Source organism: Xenopus laevis, chromosome 4L, assembly GCF_017654675.1.
Source record: "Xenopus laevis strain J_2021 chromosome 4L, Xenopus_laevis_v10.1, whole genome shotgun sequence".
Taxonomy (NCBI): domain Eukaryota; kingdom Metazoa; phylum Chordata; class Amphibia; order Anura; family Pipidae; genus Xenopus; species Xenopus laevis.
In genome coordinates this window covers 44,815,528-44,841,087 of record NC_054377.1, presented here as the reverse complement: position 1 = coordinate 44,841,087, position 25,560 = coordinate 44,815,528, and the positions used below count along the sequence as shown (strand labels likewise).

At 37.6% G+C, this 25,560-nt stretch overlaps 1 protein-coding gene across 2 annotated transcripts in view; it reads left to right on the top strand.

The window, feature by feature from the left end:
• Positions 1–25,560, top strand: part of cmip.L (c-Maf inducing protein L homeolog) — a 126,285-nt gene that overhangs the window by 28,869 nt on the left and 71,856 nt on the right. For both annotated transcript variants that reach the window (XM_018256308.2, NM_001097748.2), the window contains 2 exon segments: positions 18,153–18,278; positions 24,868–24,918. In XM_018256308.2, coding sequence (XP_018111797.1) covers positions 18,153–18,278; positions 24,868–24,918 — 177 coding nt within the window.

Sequence of the window (25,560 nt, the reverse complement as noted above, 5' to 3'; positions counted from 1 at the left end):
TAAGAGAATGGTGGGGAATGTGCGGAGAGCAGTGACATCTAGGAAGTGTTGAATGGAAAGTGAAAGTAACTTCCTGCCCCGCTTCTATGCCTAAGGCATAGAGGCTGGGCAGACAATATTTGATTGACAGCTGAGATTTTTAAATGAGCTTACAACAGCTATGAATGCTTTAATAAAAAATAGAAATTGGATTTCATATTTAATTTGAAAAGGACCTTTATTATACAGATTTTTGTGTCTGGGTGACAGGTCCACTTTAAATTTTAATTAATTTAAAATTATATTATTGAGAGGGGGCACTGAATTTAGTTACTTTTACTTTACATTTAAATGCTGCTCAAACATATTTGCACTCAATCTGAAAACGTCAAAATAAAACTATATTTCTTTTTGCTTATAAAAGACCTGTGTGTGCGGTTCATCTTTATACCCAGCTCCCAGGCATTTGCTATATTGGATTTTGAGTGCACCAGCCTGGTATATATATTTATATATCCATATATATATCCAAATAGTCCTGTTTGGTGCACACGGTAAAAAAACATTCACCTGCCTGGGTGCTGGTAATACTCCATCGTATATATACTGTCAAGATTAAACCGCACTCACAGGTTTTGTTATGTGATACAGAAGTAGTTTATTATCAACGTTTCAGCCACTTCACTCGGGCCGTCTACAAGAATAACAAAACAAGAAACCTGCGGCACAACTGTTGCAATTGAAAAAGTGGTTAGTATTTATTCATCTCATAAAAAAACGGCAACGTTTCGGGCCTCGACTGTGCCCTTTATCAAGCTTGATAAAGGGCACAGTGGAGGCCCGAAACGTTGCCGTTTTTTTATGAGATGAATAAATACTAACCACTTTTTCAATTGCAACAGTTGTGCCGCAGGTTTCTTGTTTTGTGATACACAATTTTTGGGCTTTTTGGGCAGTATTGAGCCCGACACCTGAAGGCACCTGATACCAACCCGGTGATACAGACCTGTGACAGCACTCCAACCTTGGGATTACAAGAATAACAAAGGTATAGGTTTGTGATTCCTGAAGACGTCTTGAGTGGAGGGTTTGAAAACGTCGATAATAAATTACTTTTGTATCACATAACAAGACCTGTGAGTGCGGTTTAATTTTAACAGTGTATGTATGTATGTATGTATGTATATATATATATATATATATATATATATATATATATATATATACATATATATATATATACACACATGTACTACCACTCATGTTATTTATCTGATTACCTGTCCCTGTGGCCTTTCATATGTAGGAAAGACCGATCAGACTCTGCGCCTTAGAATGGATGCATATCGGTCTGCATTAAGTACGGCATTTAGGGACAATCGAACATTGAAACTGGTGGCTAAACATTTTTTAGAAAAAGGCCATCACTTACCAACGTTTAAATATATTGGCATTGACCATATACCGTCTCCCAGGAGGGGGGGTGATAGGTGAGTTTTTTGGGATTAAAAAGTTAAATACTCTAGCGCCACATGGTCTCAATGAACAATTGGCCCTATCATGTTTTTTGAATCAGAGATAGTTTTGTTAGATTATTATGTCATTTTCTGTATGTGGAACTAAGATTGATACATAGTATCTTAATTCAAGTTGTTTGTAGTAATTGTATAATTTTTTGTACATATGCAACATTGTTGCAATTTAGTATTCCTGGAAATGTATTTTGTACTATGGCAGTCTTAAATAACAATGTATTTTTAAGGTGTGGGTTGGTGACTTCATTTCCTGTTGTGTTCTACGTTTGTGAATAAAGCATTGTTTTGAACAGGTGGGATCTTGATAACGGTCCCAGACCCGGCCCGAAATGTCGATCCTTGCAATATGCTTTTAAAGTTTTGAAAATAAATTAAGAATTTTTAAAAATTCCCGTTGTGAGCTGCTTATTGCCATGGACGTATGTGTATGTTTCGGCTCAGTAGGTCGAGCCGTCTTCAGGAGTAAAAATATTGTGCACAAACATACAAGTTTAAATCCCTAAAAACCCGCCAATTGTATGGTGACGTGTGAAGTGGAGAATGGAGAGTTTTGACCCCCATACTGACGTCAAAGGTTATCGTGACTCATAGGTGTATAGACTGTGTAATCCCCCGTGTAACATAAAGAAATCAGATTAAAGAGATTTCCTGCGGCAGGGCTGTGTCGGATGAGGAGAGGGTCTAGTGGCAATGGCTGATAACTATAAGCGCAGGACACTCTGATGTGCAGCGGGTGCCTATCAAATGAATGACAAGTTCCATGCAGGATCCCTGTTCCGTCCATACACCCCACCGTATCTGAGTTCGGGGCGATAGATAAAGAAGGTACGTACCCAACCGGTTATCTGCCAGCATAGTGCCTTTTGCAAGATCCGTTTGCCGCATAACCTTTTTAGATGTATTTCTTGAGTCGGATCCTTTACCCGACCTCACTTATTCACTTATTCACTACAAACACTAGTGTTACAATGATTTCTCCATTCTCCACTTCACACGTCACCATACAATTGGCGGGTTTTTAGGGATTTAAACTTGTACGTTTGTGCACAATATTTTTACTCCTGAAGACGGCTCGACCTACTGAGCCGAAACGTCGATAAATAAACTTTGATTTTTTGACACAGCAACAAAGACCTGTTTGGTGCGGTTTTTAATAGAGCTACTATACTATTTTGTATGAACCAGCACACAGGCATTGGACTCTTACTTGCCGTGTGCACCAGCTCCAGTTTTTATATACCTGTATATTTTCTCAGATACCTGTCATCAGCAAAGATGGCAGAAATTATGTATCTCTGTACTAAATGACTGACTCCATCCTTGGTTTTTGTGGCTCATGGAGACTGTATAATTCTGCTCTTACTCACATGAAGTACAGAAGGAAATAATTTTGAAATGTAATTACAGTTGCTAATTATAGCATTAATATCACTCCTAGGTATTTTATAGTAAGATGTTGTTGTATGAGGTATTTCATATTAATAAAAAAACTTTAGTATGCCGCTCTGTCAGGCTGACACACTCATAGGAAATTACAGACTGTAATAATAAATGCTAGTTTATCCAAAGGAAGATGAAACACTTCATCTGAAGCCCTTTTTATATGCATTAGAGGGGGCTAACTCTTTAATGACCCCAAAAATGTCAGATCAGTCCCTGGATCAGCTTTGAGATAAGAAGTAATTTCAATTACCCTGTATTTTCTGCCTTGTTAAAAATCCACTTAACCCTTTCATAAAGCTAATGTATTTGCCATTACAACCACTTCAGGGAGAGAATTCCACAATTTCACTGTTAAAAAAACCCCTTTTTTTCCAATATTATGATGTAGCCTCTTTCTTCTAGTCGGAATGGATGCCTTTGTGTTCCCTTATATATTTATACATAGTTCTCATTAGTATATTTATACATAGTTCTCATTAGTAATGTGCGGGCTAGCCTGATACCCATGGGACCCGCGGGTAGGGCGGGTTTAGGATGAACTCCATGCACCATTTGGGGGGGGGCTTTGGGTTCTTCTGCCTGCTCTCCCCACCCTCCACCTTAAACTGCCGGTTTTATAGGTGTGCTGGCCCTGCCGCTTTTGTGACATCGTCGGCGTGGAGGGGAAACCGGGTGCAGACGGGCACAGGGTGCAGGTCAAGTTTTTCTCGACCGGCCCAGCACTACTTCTCATATTTCTACTTAAGCACCTCTTCTCTGCTATAAACAACAACTTGGAAAGCAATTTTTAACAATTGAGACTTTCCATACCCGTTACCAGTTTATTCTTTGGAATCTAATTCAGGTTCCTGTGTGGAACTGAAATGTTGATCTAATAAACCTATCACTATTTTTGATAAGATTGTGCAAATTCCTGTGGACTGCACTATATGTATATACAGGTACGGGACCTGTTTTTCAGAATGCTCAGGACCTGGGTGTTTTCAGATAAGGGATCTTTCTTTAATTTGGATCTTCATACCTTAAGCCTACTGGTAAATCATGTAAACATTAAATAAACCCTGATTTTGCTTATAATAAAGAGTAATTATATATTTATTTGCATCAAGGTACATTATAGAGAAAAAAAATCATTTTAAAACATTTTAATTATTTGGATAACATGGAGTCTATGGGAGATGGCCTTTCTATAATTCTGAGCTTTCTGAATAACTGGTTTCCTAATAACAGACCCCATGGCTGTATATACATGCCCACTGTCAATATTGCACTTGACAAATCCATTGAAGCTTTAGGAACCAGCACTGTGTTTGCAAATAACGTTATAGAAATATATATGCATATGGCCCTATATCTAATAAAAGGCACTAAGTTTGCCCAGGAGCAGTAACCTATAGCAACTGTTTGCTTTGAAAGAGCTGACAAGTAAATGCTGCTTGCTGATGATTTCTATGGGTTACTACTCCTGAGCCTTTTATTACAAATGGGGGATTGGCTGCCAGTGCAGGGTGAATAAACACCTGCAAAATAACATGCAAATCACATGCAAACATAGGAACAGACCTAAACCAAAGAAAGGATCAGTGCAGGAATCCATGCTAAAGGTATAGTCCATTGATACTGGCCAGTACTTAATAGATGAGACTAGTTGTGTGTGTGCTACACGTGTTATCCTTGAACTTGTAATGATGCCGTTAATCATTCTCACGTTCTTTCTCACTCAACAAAACCCAAAGCTTAATGCATCTCTCTAAATACATCTAATATGAGCTGCACATGTAAAACCTCTTAGGAATGCCAAACATGAAATCCTCTCTTGGCTCCATATGCCTGAAGTGGATGAGCTAACACCTAAACGCTCCACACACATATATTACCTTTCAGGGCCTCAATTATAATGTCACCTTGTTTTTCAGGAGAAACGCAACTCTGAACACTAGACATTGATTGGAGATATAGATTTTTGTTTTCTTTCCATGGCATTTTATGAAAGCTAGGTTGTGGTATTATAGATTCTACTGAATGATTGCGTGTAGCACTAACAGAGCAGTATGCCCTACTGAATAAAACTGGGTATGCTGTGATTCCAGTTTTCGCAGTATTTCTTGAGTAGTTAGGTAGTAGACAGTTTGCCAAACTTCAGACTTGTGCTTTTAAACAGCAGTGTTTCATAGAGAGTGGATATGAAGGATGACAGCATGATCTGGCTGATTCCCTTGGACTTAGAAAGAAGACGTTCTATTCAAAAGACAACTTAAGTGTTCCTTTGTTACTGAGCCATCCAAACGTACAAATAAATGTTGTTCTTGTTCTGAAGTCAAGCTTATAATGGCATTAACCCGTATGTATTAGATAAAAATGTATTCTTCGTATTCCAACATTAAAATGTACTGCAGTCATATATTAAGAACTGTTCTCTGCAATAAATGTAATCAGGCCCAAATATATAATAAAAAATACAGCCCTGATTAATCTTGTACCATGCAGCCCAACTGAGACATTTCCAAATATTATGATCTTTCCAACCAGCTATTCAAAGAAGCCACATTTACAAGGTTAAACTACTGGGTGCACTTTTTCGGCCCTACAAAGTACCAGTTATTTTTGAAAGTAAAGCATTTCTATTGCAAATATAGCAAGGTGTTATTTCCAATTCAAGCATTGGCTGACAGGGGGAGTTGTTACAATAACATGCAAGTTACTTCAAAAATAATTGAGCTTTTGTCATACACAAGACTAAAGGGAAGCCTAGATTAAAAACAGGCAGGCAACAAGTATAAAAACACAAAACGTCATTAATATACATGTCCATATAACAGCCTTACACATTTCTGACATAAGGCACTAAAGGTGGCCATACATGCACAGATATTGTTTGAAAGTTTTATATGATATTCGATGTGTAAGGTAGGAGACAAGGTGAATGATATTAGTAAATGCCTTGGATATCGATTGTCTCGTCGATTGGACATGAGAAAAACTTTTTGTCAGGCACCTGATAATGCTGAATCGTCAGATAGAAGTAGAATTCTATTATTTCTACCTGCATATCTGACAATACCGTTTTTAACTGTAGTTGAGAAAATGAATGTTCTTTCCTGCCTTTTTGAAAAAGTGTCTGGTAACCATGAAACGCATCAAGCGTGTGGTTCTGGGATGTGTTCATAAGGTCTAAACGCTACTAATAAAGGATTGTTTGTTTTTTTTTTTAAAGGTTTTTATAAGAAAGGATTGTTTTTAATGAAATTGGCTCCACTGGTGCTCCATGCAATGGACGTTACTGTGATTGGATGATGCCTTCCGGGGTCTTGCCTGTACGTTGTAGCACAATGTGAGGCGTGGTCCGGTGAGGGCTCCTGTTTACTTTCTATGTAGCTCTTTCACTCACAATTTTAACGTATATGACCACATATAGTCTAAGTTAGCCACCAGGCACAAAAAGTGAAAGGCTTGGCTGAAGGTTTGGGCTTGGCACCCAAACTGATCAGTTTTACTGCTTAGCATACCTGGATGCACCTCTTTTAGAAATCTATGTCAAAGTTTAATAATCTTTGCCCATAAAAAGGCTTTTCTTGCACATCTTTATTGATGTAGACCCTACATGGATATCTTTGTTCATCCCCCTTATTTATTTATCCTCCATGTCAGAAATCTGACTAGGGCTAAACGACACATTTTGACGTTGAAATCCGCAGAGTGTGTTTGCGCTGAAACCGACATAAGGCTTCCAGACCAGGACAGAAAAGAGGATTTGGCTACTACTCTGGAAATCAGCTTGCGGATTTCTGCCCCGTCTGGCCCTAGCCTTAGGGCAATCCATAGCTAAAAAGAGTGCATAGTCTGCAGGCTTCCCTGAGTGCAAAGCAGCTATAAAAGGGGGAGAAAACGGAACAAACAGCCTGTCAAACATATTGTTATAGATAAAGAGGCTGAGTAAACAGACAGCAAATGGACTTTGAGGTTCTACAGAAGAACAAGCTCTGTGAATGATTCCTATGTCTCTCAGCAACTGTTCCCTGTCAACTGACCATTCCCAGAAGTGCATTTCATTATTAGAAGTTAAAATGTGAAAATGCTGCTTTTGTATTAGTTAACTCTACCCGGTGACCATTGTCTTAATGAACAAATTCTTATGGGTGCATGGCACATTTGGTAGATTTACCCTTTGTGTATTTTTCAGTGCATTACCATAATCAGCGGTCTCTGCCACCTCCCATTGTGGGTGAAAGGTTTGGGTGGTTGTAACCCAGTGGTAAAAAAAAAAAAATCAAACAGGCAAAAAGAATGAAAACCTTGCTCTATTTAATAGGCCTTACTGTAAAATAATATAATTGAAGTTAAAGGAATGAATGCTATTGACTAGTTAATTAATTAAAATAATTAATCTTTGAACATAAACAGGTATGGGATCTCTAAGCCAGAAATACTTGCAGATTTTTTAGGTAGGCTTGACTGTGAAAATACTTTATAATTAGATAGGAATCCTGAAACATTTCAAAATATATCATATCTTAGTTGTTTTGATTACTTATGGTTTTTTTTCTTGCTTTGCTTTGTATAAAATAATGAAAATCTTTACTGTAACTGTAGCATGAAGTCTCACCTTTAAAATTAGGTGGAGTAGAGGTTCTATTTATATGTCTCAAGAAATGTTCCTTAGTGGGACCGAAACATTGACCATTTAGATCACTGATCCCCAACCAGTAGCTCACATGCAACATGTTGCTCCCCAACCCCCTGGATGTTGCTAACGGTGGCCTCAAAGCAAGTGCTTATTTTTGAATTTTATTCTTGGAGGCAAGTTCTGGTTGCATAAAAACAAGATGTATTGACAAATAGAGCATCCTGTAGATTGCCAGTCCACATAGGGGCTACCAAATGGTCAATCACAGCACTGATTTTTCACCACACTGGAACATTTTCCATGCTTGCGTTGCTCCCCAACTTTTTTCACATTTGAATGTGGCTTTCAGGTTAAAAAAAAGGTTGGTGGTCCCTGATTTAGATGAATGAATCCCCATTCAGTTCTGTGCTGCTGAAAGGAAAAGGTCATAACCTGCAACATGTGAACTTGTTTTTTAATTCAATTACTCTGGGTTTTGTGTTTTCAAATACCAACAAGAAGTTTCAGCAAACACTCTCAGATCCCACAGACAGGCTTAGTAGAGGGAAAGTACATTTATTTTAAACAAATGTAGGGCATACCAAATGTTTCTTGCACACAGCATTTAATCATAGCCATGCTCTCACATCACTGCTAAACGCAGCGAGAGATGTCTCCAATCTTCTATTTGTTGGACCGAATGGCTCAAGACAAACTAGAGTCCAAGACCAAACTAATATTTCCCTTTAAAAATGGGCAGGTTTCATGGCAATAGCTTTAGAATAAGTATCTCGGGGGAAGTTTGGCTAATTAAAATAAAAATTGGTCTGAACTGAAACTTCTGCTATTTATTCTTGTGTGTACCTTGTTTTTATAAAGATGTTTTTTCAGTCATAATTGCTGAGGGAGAGTAAAACGACTCAAGGATCTCTCTTCCTGTACAAAACAATATGAGCACAAGCTGTTAGCTGCTGCAGTAAAGCTGCTACAGAACATTAGACTGTATATGCTGAGGGTGGGGTATCCTGTTCTTAACCTGTTCTGTGATCCAATGTCTTCCTCACACTGCATTGCTCATGGGCTCTAACCTCTGCCATTGTTTCTAGGCTTTACCAATATATTTCCCTAACCTGTTTTTATGGTATTGTGGTCTTTTTTTTTAGCATCCTTTACTGATATTTACAATAGTATTCAGCCTCATTATTAACTCTGTTGGTTTCTAGATAGTTTCCCTTATTGTTCACTGTAGCATGCTTAATGTCTATGTAGAGGTACTCTTAGGGGTGATTGGTAAAAGTTATGATGCCAATGTTATTCAGAGAGAAGCAAGGTTAAAAGTTAGGTAAGCCGGCAACGTCAGTCTCATTATTCACTGCCTATATATATAGGCTGATATATTATCAGTTATAATGCCTCATTATGTAATGTAGTGTATGTATTATTACTGTAGAGATTCCCCCTATTGTTCCTCTCTTCATAGTGAAATGAAAAGCCTTGTTTTCACAATGGAGAATTGCTTTAATCTTAAATCTCAAACATTTAAATTGATTGTTTAATTGCACCACAGTTGATCAGCCAGAAGGGAAGACCATCTGACCAATGACCTGATTTAGTATATATTGGAACACTAGTTGGCTTGGAAAGGCCTATATTTTTGCCTGTTCATAAGATCAGCCTAATCGACATGTATAGTTGAATTATCCACTATCCACTATATCACAGTGTTCAAGGCCTTCTTTAGTGTCCTTTTCTATTTGGAAATGTGTTTATATATATTTATAAAGGTTTTTCTAAGAGTGTGCAAGAGGTGCAGCCTGAAATAGTATGCTTCGGCAGTGCAATTGTAAACATAGTTTCAGTAATCTGGTGCTAGATTTTAAATTTCCCCAGTATCATATGATACTTATGCGACCTCCCTTTGTAGAGCGACACATATAGCCATTGTCACCCAATATCATATTCTAGGCCTCCAAGCCTATGAAATCTGAGACTTGCCACTGATTGGAAACAATTACAGACTAGTGTAAGAACATACCATTAATCCAAAACCACATTTTTGATTTCAGAGATGATTAGAAGGGCTGCATTTCTACTAATCTTTTTCAGGTCTGACAATTTTACCTATAATAACCAGCTTCCCCTAGCATGGAATTATCTTGTTTTCCAATGTCAAAGGATTTTCTTTGTGCAGTCGGAGAGGCTGATGTTCAAAGTTTTGTGCACAGTGTATTTCTGGTGACTTCAACTGACCTCTTTCCTACCCCAGGGCTTTGGGCCTGGGTGTAGGATTTGCACCTGGCCCCCCCCTTTGCGCTGCATCTACACATGCGTTAAAATTCTCTTGCCTTCCCGCCTGCAAATTACCTTTTCTGTGCCTCCAGCAGCCCCCTAGGTGGCACCCCCGGTAGTTACGCCACTGCTCCAGATATTGCTGAAGGGGATTGAAGTTTAGCATGAGATTTGCCACCCATAAATTCTTATCATTATCATTTCATCAATGTTTTTTTACCTGCAAATACTGAGATAAGAGCAACAGAAGTTTTGACAGGAAGAAGTCAACCCCGAGCAATAAACCAATAGCAACCAATCCGTGATTAGCATTTTTCAGACAGCTGCATCAGGACAATGGAACCAAACATCTGATTGGTTGCCATGGGTAACTGCCCAGGCCCAAATGTGCCCTGTGTTTATTTACCAAGGGCATAATTGCCATTATAATAGGGATATAATTGTAAATTTAGTACCTGCCCACCTGAGCAAATCAGCTCTCAGCAAGGGCAGCATTTATTTGTCCAGAATATTAAAGTCAATTGAAATCAAACCTGGTTTAGCCAATCTTGCATATCCCTAACATATAAAGGTATCATTACTGATGCATTGGCATTTATGTGGAAAATTTTGTTTTTTTAACATTTCAGATGTTTTCCCCACTCCTGTTGAGGTGAAGGACTTATTTAAGCAAAAAGATTGAGTTTGATACACTTGGGCCATTACAACCATGTTTATACTTGATCCAGAGTTAGTCAAGCAAATGTCATGTGTACATTTTTGGCTACTTAAAGGATATATAATTTTAAGCAACAATATAAATTTTTACAACATTGTTTCAACAGTCAGAAGTTAACAAGGGACAAGCAAATACTGATTTCAGTACAATTAACTGTAAAATTACTCAATATTTGTAATGAATATGGGGTAGTTTCTTACATGTTCTTTCAGTAGAACTCAAGGTCTGTATATCTATTGAAAACAGTCATATGTTTGTTTGGATGGTTGCTATTACCCCCATAAATCTTCTCAAAGCAGATCTGAAAGATTTCAAATGTGTGGGAAATATCAAGGCAAAATGACAGGTGTAAAGCTGGCCATAGATGCAAAGATTCTCGAATCCTCGAACGATCGGACTTCCCCATCTCCCGACCTGCCACTAACCATTCAGATCAAATAAAGTACTAAAAGAACAGATCAGCCGATGTTCATCCAATTGGCAATACATGCAGAGAAATTATCAGCAGCCGACAGAAATCTTTTAACCTGGCCGATCGACCAAACGACCAATCTCCGTGAAATGATACATGTCGGGACTCTTCACACGCGGTCAGAAAATCGTACGAATTGACGATGCGTACGATCGGATCTTTGCGTCTATGGCCATCTTAAGTAAAATGTTAAATGTTGCTGCATCCCTGTAGTTTTCATATCGTTTGAATATTTAAAAAATTTACCATAATACAGAAGATTTTTAGAATATCTCATGACAATGTGACCTTCTCTCCTTGGTTCTGCAGAGCCTGGTTTCTTTTAGAACCTCCGTAGGTCCCATAACGAAACACAGGAACAATGACTCCTCATATGAGAACATTGTGTCTTGTGTGTCTTTTAGTTACTGTCTTATGGCAGTGATTTTAAGGTATTTTTTGCTACAGATGAAGCCACTTGGATTTGTGTGATATATGCGTCATGATTCCGGATAAACTGAAGAAACTGTGTTATCTAAAGTCATTTCATTAGCATACCAAAGCACAATTGTTCACAAATGGTGAACTCCTTAATTAGATGGGATGTTGTGACACAATTTTCTGTGTTAAACGGGATAAGTGGGTTAAATTTGTTTAGATATTTGCGAACCAGATCTGTCTGTATGCTGAATATAGAATGAAGGAAGTGGGTTTTACATTGTCAGAAGTGCATGCTGCTACTCTTTCATAGTTTCAAATTAAGGAAGTGAGTTTCTAATAAACATCATAAAATGTGAGGCAACCAACATTCTTTTGTTTAACCCTCTGCTGTATACACAGCAGTGGTCCCCAACCAGTAGCTCGTGAGCAACATGTTGCTCACCAACCCCTTGGATGTTGCTCCCAGTGGCCTCAAAGCAGGTGCTTATTTTTGAATTTAAGTTTTGGTTGCATAAAAACCAGGTGTACTGTCAAACAGAACCTCCTGTAGGCTACCAGTCCATATATGGGCTACCAAACAGCCAATAACAGCCCTTATTTGCCATCCCCATGGACTTTTCATGCTTGTGTTGCTCCCCAACTCTTTTTTACATTTAAATGTGGCTCATGAGTAAAAAAAATTTGGGGACCCCTGATAAACAGTATAGTATGGGTAAGATGTGGTCCTCCAGATTTTGTTGAAATACAACTCCCAGCATCCCCTAAGCAGTCAGTATGTGCTGATGGATCAATGAAATGGCTTAGTTGCTGACTCCCAGTGTAATCTGTAAAATGATGTCCTCTAGATAGAAAAAAGACATGCAATGTGTGGCGTTCTGACTACTGAAGAACTACCATTCTTAGTATTCTCCAACCACCAGAAGATAAAAACCAACATTCTCTTTAATTCGTTTTGTCTTTTGTACACAAAAGAGCATGCAGATGCCTGAGAAATGTTTTTTTGAGTTGTGCAGAGTTCCCATACACTGCCAAGGTAGGCAACACAAAAGTTATACAGGTACAGGATATAGTATCCGGAATGTTTGGGACCAGGGGTTTTCTGGATAAGGTATCATTATGTAATTTGGATAACCATACCTTAAGTCTACTAAAAGCCATTTAAATGTTAAAAAATAGTATACATAGAACTTAGTTAGGGTCAAGAAAATACATTTATTAAAAATTTGAATCATTTGCATAAAATGGACTCCATGAGAGTTTTCTGGATAGCATGTTTCCGGATTAGGGATCCCATAGCTGTATATAAATGCAAACCCATGCTAAGGTTCCCAAAGGTTTTACTGGATATTGGGACAATTGAGCTCCTAAAATTGTTTTTGGCAAAAATTGTATAGAAAGCCTAAAATCTCAATCTGTAGGAGAAACAAATATTTTCGTGGAGATTAAGCTAAAAGGGAGATCACTACCTTAACTAGGCCCTTAAAAATCCCACCGGCCTAGGGTACCTTCTTCAATAGTGCAATGCTGCAATCTTGCTTCCAGTTACCTATGTATCTCCTATACTTACTGGACAGGTGCATTCTGGCTGTAGCATTTGTGCCCTATATATGGCTCATGTGCCAAGCTGGATACAGGGGTTACTTCTGTAATTGGAAGCAGAATGGAAGTGTGGGGCTCTTCAAGAAAGTAAACTGGGACAATGCGCAACAGCTCAAGCAAGGTAAACGATTTTACTTACTGGGGCTGCTCAATATATATGTTACATCTTTGCTACCCAGGTTGCTAAGGCATGAAGTAAAGCAACATGGACACAATGTTATCTGGGCAGTGACAATAATATGCTACATAATAAAAATAACTAAATAAAAACCATAAACTGTGCTCTTCATCTCCTTCTGTAGAATGCTTCTGGTCTACCCATGAATATTTGTTAAAGTCTTTATATTGCCTTACATACAAGTGCTGTGTATATACATTGCAGGAAGTGTAATAATCTTATTTAAAATGGTTGCACCCAGTATTGCGAAATATATCTTGTATTTATAGAAAGTACAACGCACTATTAAACATCTACTGTATTTCCAAAAAAGCTATAGTTGTAGAGTTCAGGGCTGTTGTTGAAAAACTGATAATCTAGTGATGATTACAGCAATATGTTATGACTTTGTGTGCTTGGGGGTGGCTGCTGACTTGCCGATAAGAGTCACATTAATGAGGGCAAGATGACTCCGAATCAACTGATTAAGCAAAGCTTGTGTTTTGCAAGGAAAGACACATGACATGCTCACTTTCTCACATAATGACGTTCAGTACAGTTATCAAATGACACCTGCCATTGCTTCTGCAGAACCTCTTTCATTTCTCCTGTCACTCTTTTCAAAAGTTAGGTTCAACTTAACTTATTAGATTTCCTAATGTGATTTTGCTCAGGAAATGTTACTGAGAATTTTTACCTAGGAATAGTGCTCTGCCGTTGCAGCAATAAGGTGCTTTTGATAGCAAAATAGCATTGGCGTTTATAGTACGTATTTGAAAGCAGGGACTTTCTACAGCACACAATAACTTTTCAATTGTGTAAATTCTGTATTTCGAAACACCATTGTGCTCTTGTGCTCACAAATACATGTATTTCAGTTTGGCAGCTGCTGTGTGGCTGCATAGTGCAATGCAACCATCCGAAACACAGGACCTTGTCTACTTATTATTCTTGTACCATAAATAACCCATATTCAGACATAGCAACCAGTCAGAGAGTAAAATGTACTTTCAAAAGAAGCATCCAGTTGGTTGCTGATTCACACTGTTCACAATATTTTTGTGCTTCTTGGGTAAGTAAGATGCAGATTTATTTTTTACAGCAAAGAGCCGTCTGGAAATCTAGGAATATCTACTTTCTGCTATGACTGCATTTTTGGGGACAATTTAGATGTGAAGCACCTTTTGTCCCTTTTTAATAGAGTACATGCTAGAGTTGGTTTGCTCTGGGAACTAGAATTGGCACAGACTACCCCACTGTTATTTCATAACTTTTCATATGTGTTAACAGTTGTCTCTCTCTGCCCTAAATTTTAAATACATTTTAGCTGGCACTCCACACCTTCACAAGGCCCTTGAGCAAGTGTAACATGTTGGAACAAAGTTTTTGCAACTTTATCTTCAAATAAATGTGGTGTTTCGCCGCATGGCCCAGCAAACCGTGTTAGCTAGTAAAGAGCAAAGCTGTTTTTGTTCTCTAAGAGACATTTTACTGACACACACATTTTGAGCAGAGGTCCATCCTTATCAGTTCTGTATGATAGACTTACCATGCTCAGTAAAAAATATTTTGCCTTTATCCCTGTTTTCATTTATAGCTGGCTTCATGTGTGCCATCTATGTTTATTGGATATAATAAATGTTGCCTACTTTAATACTTTTTTAAATGGCCCTAATTCATTTTCACACTTGTTATCAAGTGTTGTTTTAAGCTTCCATAGTTGTGTGCTTTGAAGGGGTTATGAACATTTATCACTCTGAAAAGGTCATTCGGAAGCCCTTTCAGTTTTATTTAGTTTTGTTTTTGGCCACTGGCATCCAGAAAAACACATGCACACAAACCCATATCAAACAAGAGTTGCCTTCTACTGTGAACTGCTGATATAAGCTGTTGATTTGGCCCCTTCAGACTGGGTTGGCAGCTTTTCTGCTTGTGTATGGGGCCCACCTGTCCAATTCTTCAGGAAGATATCAACTGGACAGGTTTGAGAATCCTGGAGGATGGGGAGTGCATCTGCATGCATATACGGTCCTCATTTGATAGGTTCCTGTAGATTTGATTTGGCCCAGCATGTGGGTGGCCAAATCAGGCTTCACTAAACAAGCAGACCTGGCTGTGTGTGGCCACCTTAGGGTAAATGTCACAAAAAAATATAAGAGAGCATTTGATGAAAGGTTGCACAGTGCACTAAAAAAGCGAGTGCACTTTTATTATCCACCAGCACTGGCCATGTGGCAGCTTATGAGCTAGATGTGGCTCTTCTTGAGGTTTTTATGGCACCCAGCCTATTTTTATATGAACATTTCAATATAATCTGGCATAGTGGTTCATTGTCTACAAAAATGTGGAGAGCACTGTCACAAACCACTAGGTGTGTTATGTAATTATTAAAGTTAGTATCTTAGCCCTGGAGCAGTAACCCATAGCAATCAATCAGCAGGTAGAATGTAGAATGTTTAAAAGCAAGCATCTTATTGGTTGCTATGGGTTACTGCCTTTGGGCAAACTTAGTGCCCTTTATTACATATGGGGGTAGGTATTTTATTTCTAAATTCCTATAAAATCTAATATACATAAATTACTTTTTGAATGCAATGACTTTAAATGATAATATGAGCTGGCTCAGTTGGATAGGGTTAGTTCAGTCCAGCTAATCAGAACAGAGTATACTCAATGTGTGTCTTGGACATTTGCTTTCACTTTAGAATTGAAATGGCCAGAAGGAATTAACTGTGAATGCAAGACAGACAGAAGAATGCCCTAAATCTTTCCCTGTCAAGATTGGCTGGTAATCTAGCAAATGCAACTATGCAAGGCTGCATTTAAGAACAACTGCGGCTGGTAGAACAAGCATAGCTGATCAGCGTGAGACAATGTAATGTAAAAGTATATGGCTATACTTGGTTACATTCAGTATTACAATTCGCCTGGTAATTTTAAATTCAAAAGGGTCACCTTAGCAAAATGATGCAAATTGGCATTTATTGCTTCTCATTATAATTACTGGGAAAGGCTGTCTCTTTTATCCAGCCATGAACAGATTTTGTTCCAATCTTAAAAAAGGAATACCCATCTATGCACAACCCAGTGGTGGACGATCTTGTTCTAATACTTTATTATGTTGCAGTTTGTGCATATATTCTAAAAATATAAATAATTTCTCGGTAAATATCCATGCAGCCAATAATATATGGGATGAATTTCAGAAGATCCCATTGTTCAATATTATCAATTTTTAAGTTGTTTCATATAGTTTATATTAGAAGCCAGGAATGAGGCATTTCACATTAGTGGCTGCAACCTCAACCACCACACACAGCTGTTGCACCCTTTTCTTTTTTTATGTCAAGAGTTTATTTAGCCTTGTGTGTGCCAAGCTCTGGATTAGAGTAGACAGCAGCTTCTGCGTAAGTGCCGATTAGGTTACAACTTTGTAACAGAAGCATAGAGTAGCCTTGGTTTAGTTGTTATGAACTGTTATCCACGTTGTGCACATGGAATCAGGCTTTTAAAACCTCTCAAATAGTCTGGCTAAGCTTGTAGCATAGGCTGTTTGGGTCACATAGTAAGTGCTGTATGGCAACTGGCACTTTTAAAGTCTTTCTTTAATTTAAAGAAACAATTCTTGCATTACAAACTTTTTCCCACACATGCTTTTATAGCCTTTTGAACTATTTGAATCAGCTGATTCATAATACTCAGAGACGTTGTTATTTATTTGGGTTATTTACTGAATGGTGCTGTTTGACATAATTAAAGTTTCTGTCTTTAAACGCTGCTTCATCCAGTACAAAGTGGTCTTAAACATAACTGTATTAGGACCATATGATAAGTAGTGACCAAAACAACAAACTTTTAGTTCCTCTTGCACAGTTTCACTCTGATTGTGCCTACAGAGATGCAAATACAGGAGTCTCTGAAGCTTGTGGAACAGAAGTCCCATGACTGGTGTGGAACCTGCAAAGGGATTATGAGTGATTGACAACTTTATCTAGAGATTCTGCAGCAGCTGTAGGCATTGGTGCACTTGGCCCTGTTACAGGAGGGAAATGATTAAGCAAAGTGCGCACGCTGTAAACAACTTGGTTTTATGACTTCCATCCTGCAGCCATTTTTGCTATTCACATAACCTCCATACAAGCTTACGATGCAGGCAAAAAGATTGATTATAAACAGGCCTGACATAGTTATCTTAAATCAATCCAGAGATGTGTATTAAATGCCTTACCTGGCCTTAAGCCATATATTTCTAGGGTCCTTATTACTCGGGCCATTTTGTGTTTATTTTAATGTACAGTAAATGGTTATTTAGAGCCTTTTACTAAGTGCACTACCCATATGTTTACATTATAAATACACATGAAAGGGCAAATTGTCAAGTGAACATTAAAAAAAGGTGTAAATAGATTGTGCAGATGTTTTCTGCCACCATTTTAGGCAATCTATAACTTAATAAGCCAGAAGCTATATGTCAGGTCATGTAAACCAGCATTGGATTCCATTAAAGCGGCTTTGGGCTTTTGCCAGCTCGGAGTAGGAATGTGCCTTGTGCCCCACTATGTATCAGCAGGCATTGGTTGGAAGGAAGCAACTTGCTGCCTGCTTATTCTTCTGCTTGCAATGTCCATGAACAGGACTGGGTGTGATATCACCTGAGATGTTCGTTATAGTTTAAACTCTTAACAGTGGTTTGCTTACAAAGGGTTAGTCAACTTCTGGCATTACAGTATTAGTAGAACTACAATGCTCAGCAGCCCAGAACCAGGAGTGATGGTTAATGGGGGGGGGGGGGTCTAAGCTTATTCTATAGCTTAATCTGGGTCTCAAATGAACAACAACTGCCATTTATATTTGTATAATGTGTTGATTATGACCCTACTAAATGTGCACTAATACAGTGTTAAGCACAAACTAATGCTCTTCTTTTCTTTTTGCAGCCTACTGGATACATGGAAAATAGCATTTCATACAGCGCTATTGAGGATGTTCAGCTCCTATCCTGGGAAAATGCCCCTAAATACTGTTTACAGCTTACTATTCCTGGAGGCACTGTCTTACTTCAGGTAATATAAACAATAATCATCTTTCTATGGATTACAGTACAGGATGAGAGCCTGTTATTTGCACCCCAACAAGACACCTCTTTCTAAGACATGTTTGCTCACAACAACCTGTAGTTAGACAACTGTATGGTGTATGCAGTTCCTCTGTGTTTAACATAAAGAAGCTGCTCGGATGAGTAGTGAAACGTCTTCATTGATTACTCAGCAAGTCCAGCTGTTTTTAGATTGACCTATACTAGATATACCATGACCTGGATGAATGAAAATCTTCATAGTCATCTCATTTTTTCTTTGGCAATTGAAAACAAGAGGATATATATATATATATATATATATATATATATATATATATATATATATATATAAAGCAACAAAAACCGCACTCACAGGACTTTTGAAGGTGCAAAATCAAAAAATATTTATTTCAACGTTTCGGCTATTCACTTAAGCCGTCATCACTTCCTGATGACGGCTTAAGTGAATAGCCGAAACGTTGAAATAAATATTTTTTGATTTTGCACCTTCAAAAGTCCTGTGAGTGCGGTTTTTGTTGCTTTATCTATGATTTATTATAACCAGCACCTAGGCAGTAACAATTGTTATGTGTGCACCAGATTTTGGTCTATATATATATATATATATATATATATATATATATATATATATATATATATATATATATATATATATATATATATATATATATATATATATATATATATATATATATATATATATATATATTATAATGGTTTTCCTGTAAATTATGTCACTGAAGATGGTAAGCAAGGGCACATTATAAAAATTGTCAATAGAAGTAATAAACTGGGTGAATATGTAGGTTTCTGTCTTTGATTTCGACAACAGCTACTCTATATTGACATCTCTGTTCTGGAATATGTCTGCCATCAGATTCCCCATCTAGCTAAATAGAATCCACAGCATGTGCATCTGGACTCAACCAACTCTACTATTATGCATGTTTTATATACCTACGACATAGCTATACATATATCAGAAGTTCCCAGACGCACTTGTGAGCATCTTCAGGCTGGAAGATACCTTCACTGGTTATTGTCAGATTTATAGTCACTTTTGTGCTTTCATGGAGCAGTATAGCCAAACCGTTATTTCTTCTTTATTTCTATCACTAAGGAGTCATTCTATGGCTGGGATTTTAGCTATTTATAAAACAGTGTGAAAGGATTAACAGAATGAGTGATTATTATGTTTATTTTGTTTTATTATACTTTATATAGAGGTGGTACAATTATGCAGCACTTTACAGATATTATTCATTGTTCACATCACGTCCCTGCCCCATTTAAGCTTACAGTCTAAGAACAATATCACATACACACAACTCACAATATGGTCAGTTTCATCAGGAACCAATTAACCTTGTATGTTTTTGGGATGTGGGAGGAAACCCACACAGACACGAGAAGAACAAGCAAACTCCTTACCCAGTATAGGAAACCTTGTCAAGATTATACTTTAGCATTTATTTCACATACAGATAGTTATACAAACTCTCACTGATTTAATAAGGGGGGGCTCGTTCCCACCATCACCATACCTGCCAAATCTTGGCTAGATCTTGCACTGCCCCAACTACACACACTACCTAAATGTAATTGAATTACATAGGCCTATATAGTGTCAGTGACATTCATTATGTGCAGCCTGTCAACTGGTTAAACTGAATGCTCATTAAACTGAATGCTCATCATCCATTTCTGGTTAAAGCTGCCTGTCACCTCTAGAGACAGGCAAATTACATGTAACTTAAAGACGGGGCACATTTTGGGAGCTTCTCCACAACGTATTTCACCACCTTACCATTGCAGTATATTTGTAATAACAAGTCAATCCTCTCCTGGTTCATCTCTGATCCTCACCGACTCACATAGCTCCCACAGAATCATTAAATCCCCTCTGAGTTCAACGATTGACGGCATAACTCTGCGTCTTCATTTCATGACTGCACCCTGTAACATCAAGGATTCATACATTTCCAAAAAAAGAAAATCCATAGGCATAAAAAGACCCAACGGGGACCCGAAACGTTATCCAGAAAGCCTGTCACCTCTAGAGACAGGCAAATTACATGTAACTTAAAGACGGGGCACGTTTTGGGAGCTTCTCCACAACGTATTTCACCACCTTACCATTGCAGTATATTTGTAATAACAAGTCAATCCTCTCCTGGTTCATCTCTGATCCTCACCTACTCACATAGTTCCCACAGAATCATTAAATCCCCTCTGAGTTCAACGATTGACGGCATAACTCTGCGTCTTCATTTCATGACTGCACCCTGTAACATCAAGGATTCATACATTTCCAAAAAAAGAAAATCCATATGCATAAAAAGACCCAACGGGGACCCGAAACGTTATCCAGAAAGCTCCAAATTACGGAAAGGCTGTTACCCATAGACTCCATTTTATGCAAATAATCCAAATTTTTAAAAATGGTTTCCTTTTCCTCTGTAATAATAAAAAAGTATCTTGTATCTGATCCAAACTAAGATATACATAATCCTTATTGGAAGCAAAACCAGTCTTATTGGTTTATTTAATGTTTACATGATTTTCTAGTAGACTTAAGGTATAAAGATCCAAATTACGAAAGATCTGTTATCTGGAAAGCCCCAGATCCCAAGCATTCTGTATAACAGGTCCCATACCTGTATATACATACTGTAATGGGGGGGGGATTTAACAGTACAGGTGCAGTTGCCCATAGCAAGCAATCTGATCTGTTCTATCGTTTTCTAACTTGTAATCGCCAATTGGTTGCTATGGGTAACTGAACTGGTGCAGGTTAGTATTTATGATATTAAATTGCCATTGGCCTCATAATGAAGTAGCTGAGTACTTAATATTTAAGCTCCTGTAGAACTGACATTGTTACCTCCTACTTGCCAGTTATTTATGCCCATTGTCTTATTAAGGGTTTTTCAGGTGCCTATTGTACATGTATTTAAAACCAAAACACATGGATATGTGATATTGTGAGGGGTTAAACAAACCTTTATAGAGGAGTTATTGCTGTGCTTGTTTTCCCTTGTGTAAATGTTTTGCACACACACGTGGTGCCTTTTTCTGTTCCTAATAATCAGAGGTAACCAGATGGAAAAATAAACATAGGAGAAACCCTTGTTAAACACAATGAGAATACAGAAGCTGGTGCAGCACTTTGACTCTCCTGTCTACTGCTGAATTAATGGTGTACACTCAGAATGTTTACTCTGAGCTTTCAGACCTAAAAACCTAATAATTCCTTTTTAGTATGTAAGGGTAAGGCCACACTGGGCATTTTGGGGAGATTTAGTCGCCTGGTGACTAATCGCCTCCTCTTTGTGGCGACCAATCTCCCCAAATGCCTTCCCTCACTCTGCGCCGGCTAAAATGAAAAAAAAAAAGCCGGCACTAATCACACGCTGTGGTTCGTTTTTCGAAGTTGCCTTAGCATTTTTTAATTTTAGCTGGCGAAGAGTGAGGGAAGGCATTTGGGGGGATTGGTCGCCGCAAAGACGAGGCGACCAAATCTCCCCAAAACGCCCAGTGTGGCCTTACCCTTACAGGGGTTACCTATGTTAGCAATAAGTAGGGTTGCCACCTTGTCTAGAAATTTTTTTTATTTCCCCCCTATTAATAAAATTGGTATTAAGCAACATTTTTACCAGTCAGATGGCAAGCCTAGAAATAACTACTCTTGTGTCAGCTGGAACCTCCTGTGCTCAAGGTGGCGTGGTTACCACTGAACAGCATTTGCTTAGTATAATAAGAAATGATTAGGGATAGGAAATGATTAACTTGTCAGATAGCAGTTCCAATGCAACAGTAGCTGGAGATTAGCAGGTTTGTCTACTTCTGTCAAAGGTGGAGACTTAAGCTGGCCACAGATGCAAATATCCGATCCTACAAATCAACGTACGATTGGACTTCCCCATCTCCCGAATAAAGTACAAAAGAACAGATCAGCTGATGTACTGCCCCTGACAGCAATCGGACGAAAGTTATGTCCGACAAAGCTAGTGGCAGTCTCCCTCTGAAAATCGTACAATCGGCAATACATGCAGAGATATTACCCGCAGCCGACACAGAAATCTTTTAACCTGTCCGATCAACCAAACGACCGATCTCCGCCGGACAAAAAATGTCGGGACTCCACACACGGTCCAAAAATCAGACAAATTGAGGATCAGATCTTTGCATTTATGGCCAGCTTTATAGTCTATAGCTTGAGAACACCATATAACCAAAAAAGTATGATAAGCATGTCACTGCATCACTTAACATGGTCACCTTATTATTTATATCTCCTCTATGCCATGCCAGAGGATATATTATGGAACCTGTGAATTTTCTTAAACCTGTGTTTTAATTTACATTAACTACATTTACAACGTGGGTAGCTACACATGGCTTCCATTGCTTCTTAAGTTAAAAAACTTGTCTTTTAGGTTAAAGTTAGGCCAAAAGTTAGTCAGTCATAATAAGTTCATACAACCAGGGGTGCTGCTGCTATGAGGCTAATTGAGAATCTTGCGTCAGCCAGAAGCTCATTCTCATTATTTAGTATCATCATGATATATTTTTGAATAACAGCCTTGAATTATAGTTGTTCTCCAAGTTAGTACAATCGTTGCACTTTTATTCATCAGCTCTCAGTTTGCAATTTCAGCACCCTGGTTGCTAGGGTCCAAATTGCCTTAGCAACCATGCATTCATATAAATAAGAAACTGAAATATGAATAGGAGAGGCCCTGAATAGAAAGATGAGTAATAAAAAGTAGTATTTTAGAAAAGAAAAAGAAACCCCACCAATTGTTATGATTCTAAAATTGGCCAGAATTACTGCAACGTGTTTTATTACACTTGTTTACTGACAACAATTCATAGAGAATTGTAATAGAATTAATAAAGTGCTAGTGCTGCTATAAATTCATCCATAATTAGAAAAATTCATGGATTTAAGTAAAGTGCTGTGCAATAAATTAGAATATTAGACCCCAAAGAAAAAAATCAATTAAAAATATATATAGAAAAATGACCAACTTTCGGTAGTGGGTTAGCAATTGAAGTCACAATCCATAAATTTAGATTACAGAAAATAGAAAAAATAGATGGTGGAGTTGTCCCATAAACTAACTGCCTGATTTTTTCTAAAGCCTGGGACACCACAAAGATGTGGTGTCCCAGGCTTTAGAAAAAATCAGGCAGTTAGTCTATATATCATATCATTTTTCTATATATATTTTTAATTGATTTTTTTCTTTGGGGTCTAATATTCTAATTTATTGCACAGCACTTTACTTAAATCCATGAATTTTTCTAATTATGGATGAATTTATAGCAGCACTAGCACTTTATTAATTCTATTACAATTCTCTATGAATTGTTGTCAGTAAACAAGTGTAATAAAACACGTTGCAGTAATTCTGGCCAATTTTAGAATCATAACAATTGGTGGGGTTTCTTTTTCTTTTCTAAAATAATTTTTGTTTTTTCTGACATCCGTCAGACCTCAACTAATAGTTGTGAATTTAATTTCTTGGTATTTGAATAAAGGTTTCGTCTTTTAGGTTTATAATAAAAAGTAGTAGCAACAATAATAATAATACATTTGTAGTCTTACAGAGCATTTGTTTTAGGTGGGGTCAGTGAAAGATGGAAAGAAGAGTCTGAAGAAAAGCCAAATCATTAAAATAACTATAAATAATGAAGACCAACTGAATAGTTGCTTTGAATTGGCCATTGTATAATATATTTAAAATTTACTTAAAGGTGAACCTCCCCTTTAAATCTAGTTCTGCAGGTGGAAGTTACATTTAAACACAATTTAACAATATTTAGTATGCAGTGCACCTATAAGAGAACTTTGTTAAATTTAAAGCTTATCCAATATTATTCTACGCATGATTTTAGAATTTGATCTCTTCACTTATTTTCTGAAACTCTGGTGCTGTTTTCTCCATCAATTGTTCTGGCAGAAAAAAGGAGCATTGTTCATTTTCAATAACAGACTCTGCTGCCCTGATTAAATACATACCCAGTTTAGAGCAAATATTTACATACACTGCAGGAAGCAGATACTGAAGGATTATTGTTATTTGTACACCACACCAGCCCTGCTTAGAGGCCACTGAAGTGTCCAGAAAAGGCAGATAAGATATTTGCTAAAGAGGATATTCCAGGAAGTAAATTCAGTTTGATTTTTGATTATGAAGGTGGGTTCTGTTTGCTTAATACAATCGACTGCCTTCTGTTAAAAACAATGTATCTTCTGGACACTCCAAATGTAAGAATACCTTAGCTTGTCTTTTGTTTGGGATATTGCTAGGTGCACGGTGCTTCAGGCTTTTATTTAGTTTTACAATTTGCTAACGCAGTGCGTTTACTATATAATGTGACTCGTAACAGCAATAATAGTAAAAATAAAAAATTTTGTAACAAAAAAGTGGGACACTGGGTAAGCCGCAGATTAAGTTCAAGTATACATAAAACACATCTTTCTCAGTTTATACGACTGGAGCATTTTGCCAGACCTAATATCTTCTTTTTTGCATTTGTTACAGGCTGCAAACAGCTATTTGAGGGATCAGTGGTTTCATTCTTTGCAGTGGAAGGTGAGTAAGAATAATACACACACTTTCATTGAATATGTTAAACCATTAATGTGAACACAGAATGTATTATTAAAGGGATATCAATACTGTTTAAGGACTGTCAGAACGTAGTTCTGGGCATATACAACAGTGGTTTTAAGAAGGACTAAATATAACTGGAGCTTATAGTGAAGGGGAGGTATACATAGCAGTATTGCGGTGGGGGTGGCATAACTTATAGAAAGAAATGAATATATATATATATATATATATATATATATATATATATATATATATATATATATATATATATATATATATATATACATACACAATATGAATATATGGAATGACTTTCTGGAGACTTTGGGGTAGATTTACTAAAGGACGAAGTGGCAAGTGCTGGCCACAGTTCGCCAGCATTACCGCCTGCAGGGACATCATCAATTTACTAACGGGTGCAGACGCCAATTAGCTTTGAAACAGATAGGTGCTAGCGCTAATTCGCACTCTATCGCCAGGCAACATCATCAATTTACTAATGGGCGCAGACGCCAATTCGCTAGCGAAACAGATAGGCGCTAATGCTCATTCACACTAAATTGCCAGGTTACAATTCGCTCTGGCGAATGGACATTACTCCACAAATTCAGTAAAATGCGG